The sequence below is a fragment of the Macadamia integrifolia genome, chromosome 13, assembly GCF_013358625.1.
Source record: "Macadamia integrifolia cultivar HAES 741 chromosome 13, SCU_Mint_v3, whole genome shotgun sequence".
Classification (NCBI taxonomy): domain Eukaryota; kingdom Viridiplantae; phylum Streptophyta; class Magnoliopsida; order Proteales; family Proteaceae; genus Macadamia; species Macadamia integrifolia.
This window is the reverse complement of record NC_056569.1, coordinates 601728-618942: the sequence shown is the minus strand read 5'-3', so window position 1 is coordinate 618942 and position 17215 is coordinate 601728. Positions and strand designations below refer to the sequence as shown.

At 39.5% G+C, this 17215-nt stretch overlaps 1 protein-coding gene across 5 annotated transcripts; it reads right to left on the bottom strand.

Annotated features, from left to right (window-relative positions):
* Positions 1–1074: 1074 nt before the first annotated feature.
* On the bottom strand, positions 1075–16182 carry LOC122059610. 5 transcript variants are annotated; one of them, XM_042622502.1, is made up of 10 exons: positions 15860–16179; positions 15375–15549; positions 11596–15169; positions 11421–11504; positions 3513–3665; positions 3265–3428; positions 2995–3142; positions 2419–2541; positions 2228–2315; positions 1075–1432 (listed from the first exon to the last, which is right to left on the bottom strand). In XM_042622502.1, exons 3-10 carry the CDS (start codon positions 14932–14934, stop codon positions 1257–1259), a joined length of 4275 nt encoding a protein of 1424 aa, XP_042478436.1. In that variant the 5' UTR covers positions 14935–15169; positions 15375–15549; positions 15860–16179; the 3' UTR covers positions 1075–1256. The 5 variants fall into 5 exon arrangements, 3 of the variants coding, with proteins under 3 accessions (XP_042478436.1, XP_042478437.1, XP_042478439.1); XM_042622503.1 differs by having other exon boundaries at positions 15444–15549; XR_006134087.1 differs by having other exon boundaries at positions 1379–1432; positions 2419–2492; positions 15860–16181.
* Positions 16183–17215: the final 1033 nt, after the last annotated feature.

Genomic DNA, 17215 nt, shown 5'->3' with positions numbered 1-17215 from the left:
TTTTTTAATAAAATGACTATTTTACCTTCAATCGATTGAACTAAAATGGATACCAATTGGGTCCCACGAAGGTATAGGAGCCACATTCCCGAACAAGAAACACTTCCCCATATTGAGATCCAAATTTATGTGAGCTTGACATCCATCTCTCAATCTCATCCTGGAGTGAATCTAGCACTCCAATTCTCTCAACCTTCTTTGCTTTTGGCAAGGTTCTTTTACGTATTTTCTTTCAGCTAGGGTTTCTCAGTTTTTGCTTTCTATTAGATGGGGCTTCGAGCTTTGTCTCCCAGACCTAGACTATTTTATTGCTTTCAGTTTTCTCGTACCCTTCTTCTGGCTGGCCAATGTGACTGTATACAGAAGCATACATTGAGCGAGATTTCCTTCTTTCATAAGGGGTGGCGCAGTCATTCAATCCCATCTTGGAGACCACGCTGTCTTGCATGTTTCTTTTCCCCATATGTTTATTAAGATGTAAAAGATTCAAAATGACATGCAACTCATAGTCCATAATTAATAGCACCTACTATCTTATAATAATTAATAAAAAGAGGTTTATCTCACATTCTTTTATCCGTCTTCCACATAATACTTCTGGTTTTTGTAGTGGACATCCTTATTCACCAGCAAGGTGTATGCAAACTAACTAGGAAATGATGTTTCAGATTCTAAAGTATCCCTTTCCAATCTGTTACTCAAATAAGGGAGAGGGTTCCCTCCGTTCCCTCCGACGCCTATTTCCCGATGTGGGCATCCGAGGGTTCCCCCTTTTGAATCTTCCAAAAAGGAGGGGGGCTGTTTTAGACATTTCACTGTTCATTCTAGAAGAACAGTCTAGAACAGTGAAAGGTGAGAGGGTGTGAAAAATTGATCCACATGCTGGGGTTGTGGGAATCTTTTTCCCCTCAAACAAATACAGGAACCCCTACACCCTTTTGCCTTCCGCTTATATTCTTCTTCTTTAGGTGGGGAGGAGGAGTGTGAGAATGTTAAGTGGAATGAGAAAGATGATGAGGTAATTAAACATATGCTCATTTTATGACAAAATCATTTGATCTGAAGTGTTTCACATGAAAACAATAAATTTGATTTATTACCAAAAGTGAAAGAATATTACAGATATTATTCATGCTCTCTACCTCCAAAAATTAAATCTTCTACAGAAATTGGGCTGTATTGAGGCTAGTCAATGATCTTGACCATCAAAGAATGAGTGTACATATATTTTGTTAACTTACAGAAAAGGTTGGACTTCATCTCTGTCCCTTGGTTTGAAGTCTCAATGACATACGACGTAGCCTGTTAGTTATTTCTGTGAAAGAAGGCCGAGCTGCAGGGTCAGGGGACCAGCACTGTTCCATTAGTTTTCTCCACTCAGGGTCGCAACGTTCTGGAATTGGTGGCCTGAGACTGTTGTTGACAATTCCTCCTTCATGCATAATTCACAAGAAGGTACATTGTTGTAAAGAATAACAGCAGAGTCAAAGTTACAGGATGTACATGGTTGTGATTGAACATAACAATGACAGAACACAAGGTTTACACTTAAAACAGTGAATGATGAACCAAGGTAAGCACAAATTGAAATATGTTCAGCTCTTCCTTTTGTAAAGTGATGTTTTATTGATGGAAATGAGCAGGAGTTCAAAAACCAATTAAATAATCATTCAACCATATGAAATTCCCAATAATTTTATTTTGGTCCTCAATGCTCAATTAGATCTCAACTGGGTAAGATGAAATTCCCAGAATCAATTTGCAAAATATAATTGCATTACAGGTAAGATCAAGGTTCTTCAGCTTCATACCCGTTCCTTCCCAGAGCTGATATAGTTATCATTAATTATCATGGGGAAAAAATATATATATATATAGAAGGAAAAAATCCAAAAGATAAAAGTAAACAAACATGATATTATGTCATTCATATAAAACTTCTTAGAGAAATTTTATCGTGGCAGCTGTGCCTGGACACCTGCTCACTTTTTTTCTGGAGCTCACTGTAAGTACTAATGCGTGTCTCACTTTGTGTTAGACCTGACTCGTGCTTGAGGTGCAATTTTAAAAAACAAATACAGTAATGTGCATGGTACATAAACAATGATCTAGGTGCTGACATGTCAACCAGTATTGACCATGATATGCAACCAGTGGATGAGAGGCCATACTCAAAATTCCCAATTGATGATAAAGTAACATTAATCATTAATCAAAGATAACTCACCAATAATTGCTCCACAATGCATATTGGCATATGGCTCATCACCGGTCAGGATCTCCCACATTGCAATGCCAAACGAGAAAACATCAACCTGTCAAAGGTCAATCAATTATTATTTTCTAGGTACCCCTGCAATTTAGTCTCCCACTATTGCAAAAATTTCACAATGGATAACAGTGAACTTTCCCACTAACCTTCTCAGAAACTCGACTGCTGCTACCATTCAACAATTCAGGTGCCATCCATGGAAGGGTTCCTCTAACACCACCTGATACCAGAGTATTACGTTTAATTCTCGACAATCCAAAGTCTCCAACCTGGAAAGGCCATTTTCACATAACCATGAACAGAAATGAGGGCTATCAGCAGTAACTCAGTGCAGATAAAAACTACCTTCAAATGTATTCAAATTTGGTACTTTTACCCTACAATGCAAGGACTCTCGCAAATAGGTTCGACAAAATATGTAGCTGGATAGTTAAAATTTCACAACATATCCAATCAGCCATGTAATTATCAACCAAAGTTTCTTGAACAGAACAATCTGCCGTCTTTAGAATGTGAACTGTGACTTCAAAAAACAAAGTTCCATAACTTCATTGACAAAAAAGGTATAATAAGAGATTAAGCCAGGTGCACATCACAGGTCAAGAAACTGCCAACTTCATGAGAAAAGTTCAAGATCTCTTCAGTAAGAATGTTAAATTAGATGCTTATATAGGCCAATCAGACAGTTGTTTGTACAAAACTAATATCTACCACCTTTTTACCTTGCAAACAGGTCGCTGAGAATCTCTCATATTGACCAGCAAATTGTCACATTTTAGATCAAAGTGTACAATATTCTTTGAATGCAAGTATTCCATGCCAAAAGCTGCATCCATTGCAATTATAAGTCTCTTACGCCGATCAAGTGTCCTACAGAACACATTTAAGAGCCCATAAATTTGCAGTGAATTAGACAGGGAGCTTTAGAGCAAGAAATTAATATTGACAAGTATTCCCAACCAAAAAAAAAAAAAAAATCAATAACGACACACCTATCCTTCCTAATTAGGACATGTCGAAGTGATCCATTCACCATGAACTCAGTTACAGTTGCCATTGTTCCCCCAGCCCCATCTGGGACTACTCCATAAAATGCTACAACATTTGGATGGTGAAGGTTTGATAGGATCTGTGCTTCTCTCCAGAAGTCTTTAGTCTGCAGAGGCGAAAGAAATAACATAATGAGAGAAAAAAATCTAAGAAAGGAAATGCAATCGCAGAAATCATGATGGAGACACACCAACCGCTCTTGCTCCGATGATCTTCCTGCAAAACAGCTTTTCTTGATCCTCTTAATAGCAACATCTGTTCCCCGCCACTTCCCATGATAAACTGTCCCGAATGTACCCGATCCTAATTCACTTAGTTCTTCAAGATCAACATTTCTTATGATCTGCCCATCATTTGAAACATTTTATTGCGTACAGGATCTGGACATTTACCGACAAAGTTGACAAAAAAAAATATACAAAGTAATATCGCCTATAATTATCAAATAAAATATGAAGTTTTATACCAAAAATCTGCTACATATCATCACAAATACTGAAACTCTTATTTCATGCAAGAAGTACAGGAACCAGATGAACTATTGTTTTTCTTGTAGAAAACTACAAAATGTGCAATAATTTCAAATTAAAAAAAAAAAATGCAGAAAAGAGGCCAATATTGAGTATTCAGCTAATATCATGGTTTCGAAAATCGGATCGGAATTGGCAAAACAGCCGATTCGAATCAGAATCTGGGTGGGAATCTGCCATGAATGCTCTTTGATCTTCATTTTTCTCCCTTTTTGCAGTCACTGAAATAGATGAAAATCAATGAAACTAACCTCTTGTAGCTAGGTCTACAAGACTTTTAAAACTCCAAAAAATCACATATTAGTGGAAAGCTTTTCTTCTCCTTCCCGATTCCAATTTCAATGGCCCCAGGAGATTCCACCCAATTCCGATCAGCTTCAAATCAGAATTGATGAAGGCCGGTCCTGTGTACAATTCCAGGTTTTTAAACCTTGGCTCATATGGGAATGGGGGTGAATAATTAAGAAAATGGAAATTAGTATTTCCTTAATTTTTCATAACTTATCCATGTTTCCATACGCAACAGTAGTTGTTCTTTAAGATTCAAACTTTTCAAAAGTTAGCTATGATTTCAGACAATTAATTGGATTGCTGCAAAAAAATTTGTTCCACATGAAAGCATGGTTTAAAGTATCGGTACGTATCGTACTATATCGGCTACTACGTATCCGAATGGCCCTTACCAACACAATACTACCGATTATGATACATGAAAATTTTAAAGTCCTTTTGTATCGATATGTATCCTACGATACATACCGATACACACTGATACGATACGACATGCACCAATACCTGCAGATACTCTATGAAAAAATAAAAATCGAGGTGAAATGTACATTTCGGTATCAATCAGTTATACACACCGATACGGTGCGCTACGGTTATAGAATGGCCAAGATGGTCATTTTTCAGAAAAACACAATTTTTTTAGAAGTTTTGTGCCTAAGTTGCTATTAACCATTTTTCTCTCTAACTAAAGTGGAAATCAAGGTTGAGAACAAGGATTTTACATTTATGAGACAACTACAAACCTTGGATTCTTAGTGTGATACTCTCATTAAGTGTTTATGCATAATACATGTTATATATAGATTTTTTTTTTTTAACTATTTTTTTTATGCAAAAGTGTATAAAAAAGTGTTTCCTATCCATTTATGTGCATGTCTTTAACGTATCTCCGATACGATACGATACCCTCTGATACATATCTTAATTTTGGTCGACCGATACTGATACTTAAATCCTTGCATGAAAGTTATCTTACTGCTTTGATAATGTAAACCATGTAATTTCTGTCATTGGGAACTATTCAGCTTAGCAACCATCTATGATGATGTAACTGCATTCAATTATCAAGTAACTGTAAGCCTCCTCCAAACAATCAGCACACATGCTCAGAAGCAGTAATGAAACTATAATATTTGACTTCAAAGTATTAGTTGCTGTCAAGAAACTCACTAATTTATTGATTGCAAAATAGAAAATAACATCTTTTAGAGTGAAACTGATGATGTTTAGATCAAATATAAAGAAGTTAACAAGTTTGATGCAAATAAGTCATTTAATGGGCTTATTTTATTGCAAATAAGCCTTGGGTTGGGTTATATATATGTTGGGCCTTTGATCCCATGGGTTTTATTTGTAATGGGCCACTTTAAGGGGCCTAAAATATGGGTAGAAAGTAAGAAAACGGGATTTAATTCGTTAGTTTAGTTTAGAGTCGTGTTTTGAGTCTATATCCTTTGTTATTTTGCTTCCTAATTAGAAGATAGAGGTAGTTTCTATTTTGCATTACTTGCTATTTTGAATTAGCTTCTATTTTCATTAGTTGCTAATTTGAATTAGCTTCTATTTCCAAAGAAGTTTTTATTTTGTAACTTAGGTTAGTTCCCTTTTTATCACTAGTTGTTAGTTTCTAATTTACTCTTACTTGGTTAGCAAGTTAGAAGTTAAATTAGAAGGTTTTATTTTTAGCTTTAGTTTCCTTTTTTATTATGAATTTGTGTCCAAGCAATGTAAGGCTATTTAAAGCCCATCAGTTTTAATGAGAAGACAGATTTGAGTTAAATTAAAAAAAAAAAAACAAAAAAAGAGATGGCCTATGCTGTTGTGCTGTGGGATGCAGTTGGGTGAGATGCCCTAGGTGAGATGCCCATTCACTAATTTCTTCCCCTTCTCAACCCTCCATCGATTTCTCTTTCTTTTCTTATTTCCTTTTATTTGTTTGCCGTGATAGAGTATTTGAGAGCTAGAACCAAGCTTATTGGAGGACATCTTCTCTATTCAGCCAGAATTTCAGATCCTGCCTGGGATTAGAATCACTTGTGATTCTAGTTCTACATTAAAGTTTGGTTCCTATCATCTGCCTTATGATCATGAATATGATTTTAGATAGGCACTTAAGACAGAACTTGACATTGGCTGTCTGATATTTTCAATTCCCAGGGTCATTCACCTATCTACTTTCTAGTGTGTGAGCTTACAATGCAACTGAAAGGAAATAAATCCCAAAGGTCCAAAGTGATAATAAACACAGGAGGTAGGAAGTAGTGAACAAAAGACATCGACTTCAAATTATTAGGCCCTATCAAGCAACCCAGTAATTTCATTAATCGTAAGCTAGCTAATAAGATATTTGGTCAGAAACAGATGAGGTTCAAACCAGACAAAAACCTAGTCAACAAGTTTCAGTTTTCAATCATCTGTGTTATGACTTCTGAATATCCATGATTTTAGACAGCACTTTAGACAAAACATATCATTGGCCGGTGAAACTCTGAGATTTTCCCTTCACTTGCATTACAATTTGGGTTCACGAGCACGAAATAAATCCTAAGCTCCAATGTGATGATAACTATCTTCAATATCCTGCCTAGACTTCATCGGGAAAAAAATTTCTTCTTAAATATAAAATCATATCTATTAAGAATCATCCTCTTTTTTTACACAGTGAATGTGGTGTTGTCAATTGTCATTGTAGTCAATAGAGTGCACCACAGTGCAGTGTGAGTCAGCAGAGCAGTACAGCTGGCAGTGGCAAAATGCACAGAATGACATAGCAGTGATCTGGTAGATCTGGCCAGTAGCAAACAGTTCCTTGGCAGTGAGTTAGGACACGTGGCATTTGACAATGTTGGACAGGTTACCTGAGTCATGTGACACTGTATGATTGCTATTGGCAGTGTTTTACAATGATATACAGTTTTTGGTAGCATGTAGCAGCATTGGGAACTGTGCACATGCATCTTCTCATGGTGACTTCACAAGTTCATGTAGAAGGATCAACTTTGGTGCCAAAATGAGCATGCCAAGTGGCATAAATAGAAGAGGGGACGAACTCGAAAGGTGTAGTGTTTCGAGTCCTCTTTCCAATGAAACTAGAATCATACCATTCCGAGTTAGAATGAGGGAGATATGGAATATTTCGTATCACTGCACAAAAAGAGGAAAATGGGTGAATTTTAGTGTTGATGCTTTGTACAAGTAGTTCAGATGATGTGGCAGTATATGGTAGTATCTATCAGTTCAGTGGACAATGCACAGTGTGGAGGGTACAATGTACAAGTGGCAAAACAGGTCACATGTGGCAATTGTAGCTGAGTCAGCTTTGGGGGCATTTTTTCCATTCCATATGGAAAATTCAGCTAATGGGCTGTTCTTGAAAATTGTAGAGCATCGAGTCGCAAGTCCAACACAACTGGAATCATCTCAATGCTGCTCTGGGTGTGAGATTTGTGGCTGTTTCCGTACAATCGCTCCAAAATATCCAAAGTGTTTGATGAAATGTCCAAGTGTTGCACGCATTTCGATGTCATGGTCCCATCTGCATGGGTGATGACATGGCAGTGAAATGATGTGGAAGTAGCGGCAGTGGTGGTTGATGGTGTGGCAGTACACTTGGCACGCACAATGTCATGCTTGGTGGGTGGTGTGGTGCCGCAGCACATGGCTGCAGCCCACGGCAGCAACAGCGGCAGTGGTAGCAAGGTATGCAGCCGTGCCAGCACAAAGCTGCAGGCGCACCCGCACAAGGGTGTGCAGCCCAGGCAGCCATGCATGCAGCAGCTGGCTGAGGCTAGCCTGCAGCACATATGCAAGGGGCACAACCGCAACACAGGCAAAGGGGCAGCATGGGCCCGTGGGTCGAAGAGCCTCAAATGGCTAAGGAAACCCTTCAGGTGTTCATATAAATACAGATGAGAAGAGGCCATTTAAGATCCCTCTCAGGAAGCAACATCCCTGAGATGCAATTCATGGCGCTGGTTTGCCTTGATTCCAGAATTGTAATGTCCGTTGGATCGTGTAACGACCTGGCTCCTTACCCTTGGCGTGATATTGTCCACTCTAGCCCATGGTCTTCATGGCTTTAAAACGCGTCATACCAAGTTAAAGATGGCACCATTTATCAATAGCTCAGGACCATTCTCCTTAATCAATGTGGGACTAAAGACGTTTCTTTCCCAACCTTTGGGGCTCAACAGATCTAGGCCGTTTCTTGGGTGTGACATTCTCTCCCCATTGTGACCCCACACAGTATTGGGAGTATTATAACAACCTGGACCCTTACCCATGGCATGATATTGTCCACTTTGGCCCATGGGCCTTATGGCTTTAAAATGCATCATACCAAGTTAAGGAGGCTACCCTTTATCAATAGCTCAAGATCATTCTCCCAAGTCGGTGTGGGACTAAAGACATGCCCAAGGATTAAAGTATCGGTATCGGTCACCGTATCGGTTGGATAAATTTAATATACATATCGGAGAGTAACATATCGTATCGGAGATACACTAAGATATGATAAAGATCAAGGATTAAAATACCGGTATTGATCGTCGTATTGGCCAGCTAAATTTAAGACACAGATCAGAGGGGTATCGTATTGGAGATACTTTAAACTATGACATCCCCCCTCAACGCCTTTCCCATTTCTTGCCCAACCTTTGGGCTCAACAAATCTAGGCCATTTCTTAGGCATGACAGATAAGGATCAAGACATAAGGATATCAATCAACTAGAGAAGAGAGGTGCGCCAGTTTGTTGTCCATCGAAATGCAAAAATACTCCAGCATGTATTGTGATTCATCGCACCTAGCATTTGACGGTAATCCGCGCTACACTGAATCCTCCCGATCAAATACTTCCCATGCTACCTATGCATATGAAAGATGTTGTTCCTCTAGTCCTCATTGATCACACTATCGTGTGTCGCACGCTTACAGTAGCGCACCTTAAGATTCCGTTTCTTTGAGAATCATTGTCCATGCAATTCGTTCTCTCTGCCAAGCATTTGAACCAGATCCGATGGCCTACAGTCCATCCCTATGGACCTTGTAGTCCTAAGATTCCGTATAATCACATCTGAGCCGCTCATCACTAACAAATCAGAACGTCAAGGACCATCTGACAAATCTAACCAATAGGAATCCAATACGTAGGCTGACACAATGTCGTGTGACATCTCTCCACATCACGAGATGGCTCATCCAACATCACAGATTGTCTACAAAACGAGCTGCACCATGACCCCGATCCAACACATGAGATCAGACCTGCACTATAAGGCATCGATCGGACAATTGATATCGTCATCGTGATTTCGTAGAGCACGAGTGTACCATACAGTCTCCAGAAGATTACATTTACCTATATCTCATTGGCCGAACTTGTAATGGTCATAACTTTGGCCATTTGAGCTTGAATTTGGGTTAATCGAGTTGTAGGATCTCCATCTTTGTGAGCTCTATCTTCTCAGACCAAGAAAACAGAGTGGAAGTGAGGAAGAAGGAGAAAAATGTGAGTATGGTGTATCAAGGCATTCCAAACCCATTCCACTTGTTGTTTTTGTTATTTTCGAAGTATGTGGATGGGGGAGAGCCATTGTTGACCATTCTTGGGAGCTTCTACAAGGAAGAAAAAAGAGAAGGAAGAAGAGAAGAAAAGGAAGAAGAAGAAGGGAGGAGGAAAAAAATAAAAGGAAAGGAAAGAAAGGGAGAAGTTGTGATTCAATGCACACTTAAACAAATTCTCCAAACAGAGGGGAGTTGAAGCTTCCAATGAGCAGTGGGAGTTCTCACGGACATCTCAAGGTAACAGGATTTGATATAGACATGGGTTTATAAAAATTCTCCTTCTTACATTTATTTCAGTATCTTGTTTGTGATCTTGTATTTATACTAGACATAGGGTTGTATATGTTGGCCCTATGCTAGATGTGCTTTATTTGTAGGGCATTGCTACAAGGCCAATCTCGTTATCTGAAAGGGCTATTCTCTGATAGTGGGTGCTGTCAATTGTATTGGCACTTGTGTGCCCTCTCAGTTCTATGCTAGGGAATCTAGGTGTGGGTGCTCCAACTAAAGGTGCAATGAAAGTAGTGTATTAAGTAGTTACGGAACCCTTACAAACACTACTTTGGGGATGTAGCATATTCCGAACCTCATCAAAATCCATGTGTTGTGGTTGTGTTGGCTATTTGTATATGCTAGGATTTGAAGTGTGTGTGATGCAGACTGGGTGTACACACTTGGAAGTGCATGTAACTGAGAGGCTGTGTCTACATGATTGTGTGTAGATTGGTTGTGGACTTCCTGGCAGCATCAGTGTTAGTGTATGTTTTGTTGAGAAGAGATGCAGGACAACAGTGCTAGGTGGCTGTACAGCAGAGCGGACAGTTTTGCAGACTATGCGTTGAGTGTCAAGGACATCAAGAGGTAAGCTGGAAAGTGAACCTAGTGAGGGAAGAGCTTTTTGGAGTCCATTGATTCACATCCACTCTCAGAGGCCATCCTTGATCAACACCTCTTGCAACCTTAAGTCAAATGAAACGACACTAATCATGCTTGGTAGCACTTCCGGGAACGACGCCTTTGTATCTCATTACTAATCACGACAACAAAGAAATACTTACCATAAATGATACCCACATAACAAAACTTCAATAACAGCACTAAGAAAGAGCAAAAAAATTAAATGATCACGGAGAATCAAATTTGTGCCAAATTAAATTCGTCAGTACTGCTCCAGATAATCAAAAACCAGTTAGAATAAATCCACAGAAATGATAACTAATGTGTTTTACATTCTAAAATTAACTCACTTCAAACTACTCTTTCCAATAAGATGAAATTCTAATATCTCCTACACTTTATCCTCAATGGAGGCTGTTAAAATGTCAAGCCCTTGAATAGACCATAAGCCAAAAAAAAAAAAAGGCAAAATAATAGGATACGGAATAATCTTAGTTACTAATTCAAACTAAAGATTCTATCAATAGATTTTTGGATTAAATATTTCAACCAATCATGTTAAATAAGAAAGCAATCGTGAAGTGCAAATGCTCAACCATAACTACACAAGCAATTTACTAAAATGAAAAGCCTTTTCATAGATTTCTCTTTCAAATGATATGTGACTGTACAATGTATATAAGCCACAAAATGATAGACAGGTTATAAGCCAAATCGGCATGCCAAATCAATGAAGCTACTTCTGCAAGCAAAACATGTTATATGAGAGAAAATATGAAAATTTGGCAGAAATCACATAAAATATAAATCCCAAACCTGCAAGCCATAGATGCCAGCTTCGATTTCAGCTATCACAGAATCACTGATAGAATCATCCATATCTGAGTCAAGTTTAGTATCCTGGATCATAAAAGCATGGTAAATCAACACTAGCAGTAGACACACAATTATAGGATTAAATACCCCAACGCAATCAACAAAAGAAACATACCTCGGATTCTGGAGCAATGCTTTCAGATTCAGTTATCCTAGGTGATGAGATATCCTCGCTAGTATACAGTACACAAGGTACAACTTTTGAGGACTCATGGTCAGGAGGCATAATATCAGTCACATCTTCAACAATAATTACTGATTCCAGCTGAATATTCTTATCAAGATTATTTGAGCGTTCTAAGTGGATATCATCTTCAGTTCTTAACGGTCCATTCAAGTTTACCTCATGGTCAACCTCCTCGCCAGGAAAATTCACAGGGTCCTCATCAAGGAGAGTAACTTCTCTCTTCAAAGGATCATCTGTAGCTGGATTCTGATAAGAAGACCAAGTGAGATTTAGCTCATCTGTCTGCAAATTTAAGGTCGAATCAGCACATTCTCCGATGGAAAATGGAGCTAAATTTACAGAGGTTGTCACCATACGCTCTTGATCACCCATTTCTGTTTGACACTCAAAAGGTAGTAATGAAGATTCACACTGTAGATCAATCAAAGAATTCCCATGATTGGATTGTCGGTTGGTGCTTTCACGGCGAGCATTTTCTAAGGTTTCAACTTCAGTATTCCTGGACCATGGAACAGAAGATGCTGTCAAGACATTATTCACCTCATATCCAGGTTCACCATTTGTTGGCTCACTAGGTGTACACAGCTGATCGTTGGGAATAGTTGGGCTCTTCACAAGAAGCTCAGATGACCAAGTGAGATTTAAGTCATCTGTCCGCAAGTTTAAGCTCGAATCAGCACATTCTCTGGTGGAAAATGGAGCTAAATTTACAGAGGTTGTCACCATACGCGCTTGGTCACCCATTTCTGTTTGACACTCAAAAGGTAGTAACGACGAATCACAAAGTAGATCAGTTAAAGAATTCTTATCATTGGATTTTTGGTTGGTACTTTCACGGAGGCCATTTTCTAAGGTTTCAACTTCAGTATTCCTGGACCATGGAACAGAAGATGCTGTCAAGACATTATTCACCTCATATCCGGCTTCACCATTTGTTGGCTCACTAGGTGTACACAGCTGATCATTGGGAATTACTGGACTCTTCAAAAGAAGTTCAGATGTACTTTTTTCCAATTGGTAGCCTTGGGTCCGATCTGCCATAATATCCAAAGGAGGTTCTTGAGCAATACCTGATGATGTAGCAATGTTGTCACCAGGGACTTGCAACTCTTGTGGATAACCATGAACACCAAACACAGAACTTGGATGGTGATCAACACCGGGCATCTTGTTCTTATAGTCCACACCAGTAGCATGTGGTGTATTTCTGATGTTGTTTTGGCAATGGTTTCCATGATGCATACACGCATCTTTCTGATCTATCAAGTTTAACATTTCATGACTCAATCCAGGATTTTCCTTGTAACCTTCCTGTGACATGAACTTGGGATCATTCATATCTTCTGCAAACATTTGGTATTTATCAAAAGAACAATGGGCCGCACAGTGAGGTATTTGATTCCTGCTGGAGAATTCCGGACAACAAGAAGAACTTGGAGAATCCACTCTCCTCTGGGAGCAGCCAGTAGAGTCTGTACCCGGTAACATCATTTGAAATTCATTAGTAAACTCACTGTTCCCTTGGATGGCATCCAAATTCACCCATGGTGGTGATTGCATGGTCTCAAAGTCGAGCGGGGATGATGGGGTTACTCCTTCCCGCAAACAGTAAATAGAGCTCTCTCCACGCTCCTGCAGCTGTGTATCCGATCGTGCATGTGGCATCCCGTAATGAGAACCAACTGAATCATTAGATCCTGAAAACATTCCCATACGGTCTTCAGGATGCAAGGGAAATCTTTCAGAGTTTGCCCTTTCCTTGAGGATGGGCCTCTCGCAGTAGTAACCCTCCAAGTCACTGGCATTTCGAACAAATACTGGTGGAGAAAAATCTCTGCTGGGTCTGCGGTTGTGAAAATGCACTCCATGGGTTCTGTTTGTTTGCTCTACACCCACCATATGTTTGCTAGGATGATGATAATTCATTAATGGTCCATGTCCATGGGGTGGATGAAAATAGCCAGAGGCATCAATGCAGTAGTTGTCAGGTGGTTGGTCAGTGGTAAAAGGACCATTGCTTTCATTACTACCATGACCCAACTGATCGTCATGCAATTGCATCTGAATCGTCTTAGATTCTCGTTTCTGAACTGGTAATGGTGAGAAAGGAGGGGACTGATTTGGGGACTTTGTTGGGTTCTGGGAGACGAGAAAAAACTGAGCAGCAGGACGTGAAAATACTCCCATCATATTGGGGGAACCCATACCCTCCTTGATCTCCAAAGGATGCAGTGCAGTAGGAGAATCCCTGAGAAAGCTTGGGGCACCATCCATATTATGTCCTGATTGGCCTACTAAGCTCTGGCCACTAGAGCTTTTCCGAGGAGTGGGATCCAATATGCCATTAACAGCAACAACATACTGGTATTCAGAATTGCTGTGCTGTGAACATGGGCTATCAGATTCACTTGAAGAGATAAGGAATATCCGCAGTCTTTGAGAACCTTCGATTCTTTGAAGCCCATGATATTCCTCTATCATATTCAAAAGATCCTCATCCGACGACACGGATATAAGAGCATCAAGGTCCTCACCTGGGAGCTGGTACTTGATTGTATGAGGTTGGTTGCAAATTGCCGAAGTCTTCTTCACTAACTCCTCCCAGGAAAGATTCTTTTTTATGGAAATGATCCTCGTTTCTCCACCCACATATCGAAGCTTCCCATCACTTGGTCGGGGCAAAATCTTTCCACCAAAGCTGCAGAGAAACTTCATCTTGCCATATTGAAAGTCATCCAAAACCCCTGATGCATTAAGTGGGTAAGCCTGCGGGGACTCAGAAAAAGGAAGAGGTGGAGGAATTGGCCCTCGAGAAACTCGATCAAAATCCATTTCATCAGAAGACTTTTCTGATCTTTGTCCACTACCATTAACCTCCTTGTGGTATCTACTTGCTTGATCAAAATAAACCTTATTTTCAACCTCTGCAGCACGCCCTTTTCCTGAACTGTAATCTGAGGCCTCAGACCCACATCCAGAATCAATTCTCCTTAGCCCAAGAATTCCAGTTAGATCTTCATATCTCAGCTGATAATTCTGATTAAAATTAATCCCCCCTCTGTCTGTATTGTCTTCACCACTATCATGCATGATGGGTACTCTCCTTGGAGCGCCACGATCCTGCAGAAACTCCAGAGAAAATTCTTCACCTGTCTGTACGGAGATATTATGTACACGCTTTCCTGTAGGTAATCCATCACCTGTTACAACAGAAGATGAATCTTGCTGGATCCTCTTGCCTGAAGGGTGAGGTGCCTCACTAGTCATGGTTTCAGTTGAACCAGGACTTATTTAGCAAATACAAACATCCTATGGTTTCTTCAGCCTTTATTCATACTCTACACCTTGACTTCCCAAATAATGTGCTGAGACTTCTCCAAATGACAAAAATAACTCTCATAAATTCCTTCTTCCGTTTCAGACTTGATTCAGCTTCAGTTCAATTCCTCATAGTCTAGAATTCATCTTCCCATTCTCAGGCGCAACCAAATAACAACTCAAACTGTGAAAAGTGGAAAAAAAAATTTCAGTCAAGGTTAATGCAATGGATCATGTACAATATTCTTCTATCTGCATAGTCATTAGCAATGTCGGTAAGTGATTTTGTTTTTCTCTGCCCGCAAGAATTAAAGAACAATGGGTGCCCAATAGCTATAATTCTATCACATATGCATACAAATTCTTGGTGAATTATAAGTAAAAGGAACCTGCTTTCTTCTTTTAAAAACTTCTGAATCCAGATAGTTACACCTAAGGGAAAATTCCTGGATACCCACAAAAGTGTGTAGCTATGAAGGCCCAGATAGATGAAAAAAATGAAACCGCGAGGGTTAATCCATCACTTCTTCCCCGAGGATTCACCCGTCAGGAAAAATTCCTCAGCTGTAAGATGGAAAACAATACCAATTCAATAGCACAGAATTGATGAATCAATTAAACCAAATATTTGCTTAAATATACATCTGTATTTTACAATTAAAAAACAAAAAACAAAATGAGAACAAGATATCAAAAATAATTGAGGGATTGAGAAGAAAATTGAAACGGGAATAATGGACAAATCAAAATAAATACAACTTAGACATAAATTAAATGTAATCCGGCAGAAAAGAAAATGATCGAATTGCAGCAAAAAGGGGAACTAGATTGTTGGAAAACAACAGAAGAATCGTTCAATCGTTGAAAAGGGTACCTGTACATTAAACCTTTATATCTCTTCGTTCAGTTTCTGTCAGATTTTCCCGTCTCTCCCTTCACAAATTTCGAATTTTTTCGCAGATCGAATCAGAGAGACCAAAAGCCAAAAGTGGTAAATGGACAATGGTTCTGGGTTTTGTTGCAAGTGTTTGTGAAGCTTGGCCGCTGGGGTTGATTGGATTGGATGGGAGAGAGAGAGAGAGAGAGAGAGTAAGAAGAAGAGCCAGTCCGTAGCTTACGCCTCGAATTTCAATCACGGGCGCCAGAGAGCGACATCGCTGAGCAGAAGGCGGCATTAAGACAGGAGGAGGGGCCTAACTGATAACAAATTTATGAAATTTCTCCCTCGTCCCTCCTACGTGGACTTAATTAATTAGGGAAGAAACAATACTACCCGGTAGTGTTTGTCTACGCCTCCTATACGCCCTCTCATTGGTTTGTGCACTAACATATACCTACATCAACGAGATAACATTCTATTGCCGGGAGAGAGTTCCCTAAAAGGTTGCTTGGCCCCTATGTTAGTACAAGGTCCAATAGGAATGCACATGGAAGCATCAACAATGATGTAATTTTTGCCTTTCATTAGAGGTGGATGGTCATTTCGTCACACCTAGTGTATGTGCATAGGAGCCGCACTGCCTATGCACTGCCTTTAAGGCTTCTTTTACCCTTAATTAATTCAAGGACAAAAGAAGGCTACCCGATAATGTATGCATATATCAACGCGCCCACAACCAATGGGAGGACATGTGCAAACATCTTCAGTGCAGGACTGGTTTGGCATTGTGGGACTTGGAGAGAGGTGTCCACTTACTACGATCTGATTTATATACTTTATTTAAGGATCAACCATCAACCTCACAGGAGGCTATGAGTGGGTGGGTCCTGCACTGAATCAAAATCCTTAGATTTGATTGTTAGGTTCTTTTATGTTTTTTTCTGGTAACAATCTGATTGTTTGGTGCACGTCCTCATGAACTCATGGTGGCCTGGTGGGTGCCTAGATGGCTGAGCGTTTTACAGCAATAACCATTCAGTTCTATCGGCCAGTTGCATGAATCCTTGCCTATCAATCAATTAGATTCAACATCATACTTAATACAAACCCTAAGCAATGCATATCTTTCCTTACCATTTCTCGTAAGATTACTTTAAGTTTTGCCATTCTTTTAAATCCTTCAATATAAATCAAATATTCTACAATCCGAATCACTCATATATACTAGAGTATTCAAAGACCTCCACTGAATATAATAATACCTCTTCAATCGAATTTCTCGTAGCTTATCATGTATGGTGAGTGGTTAAATGCTTTGCCACATTGAATATTCTGCAACGACAAGTAATG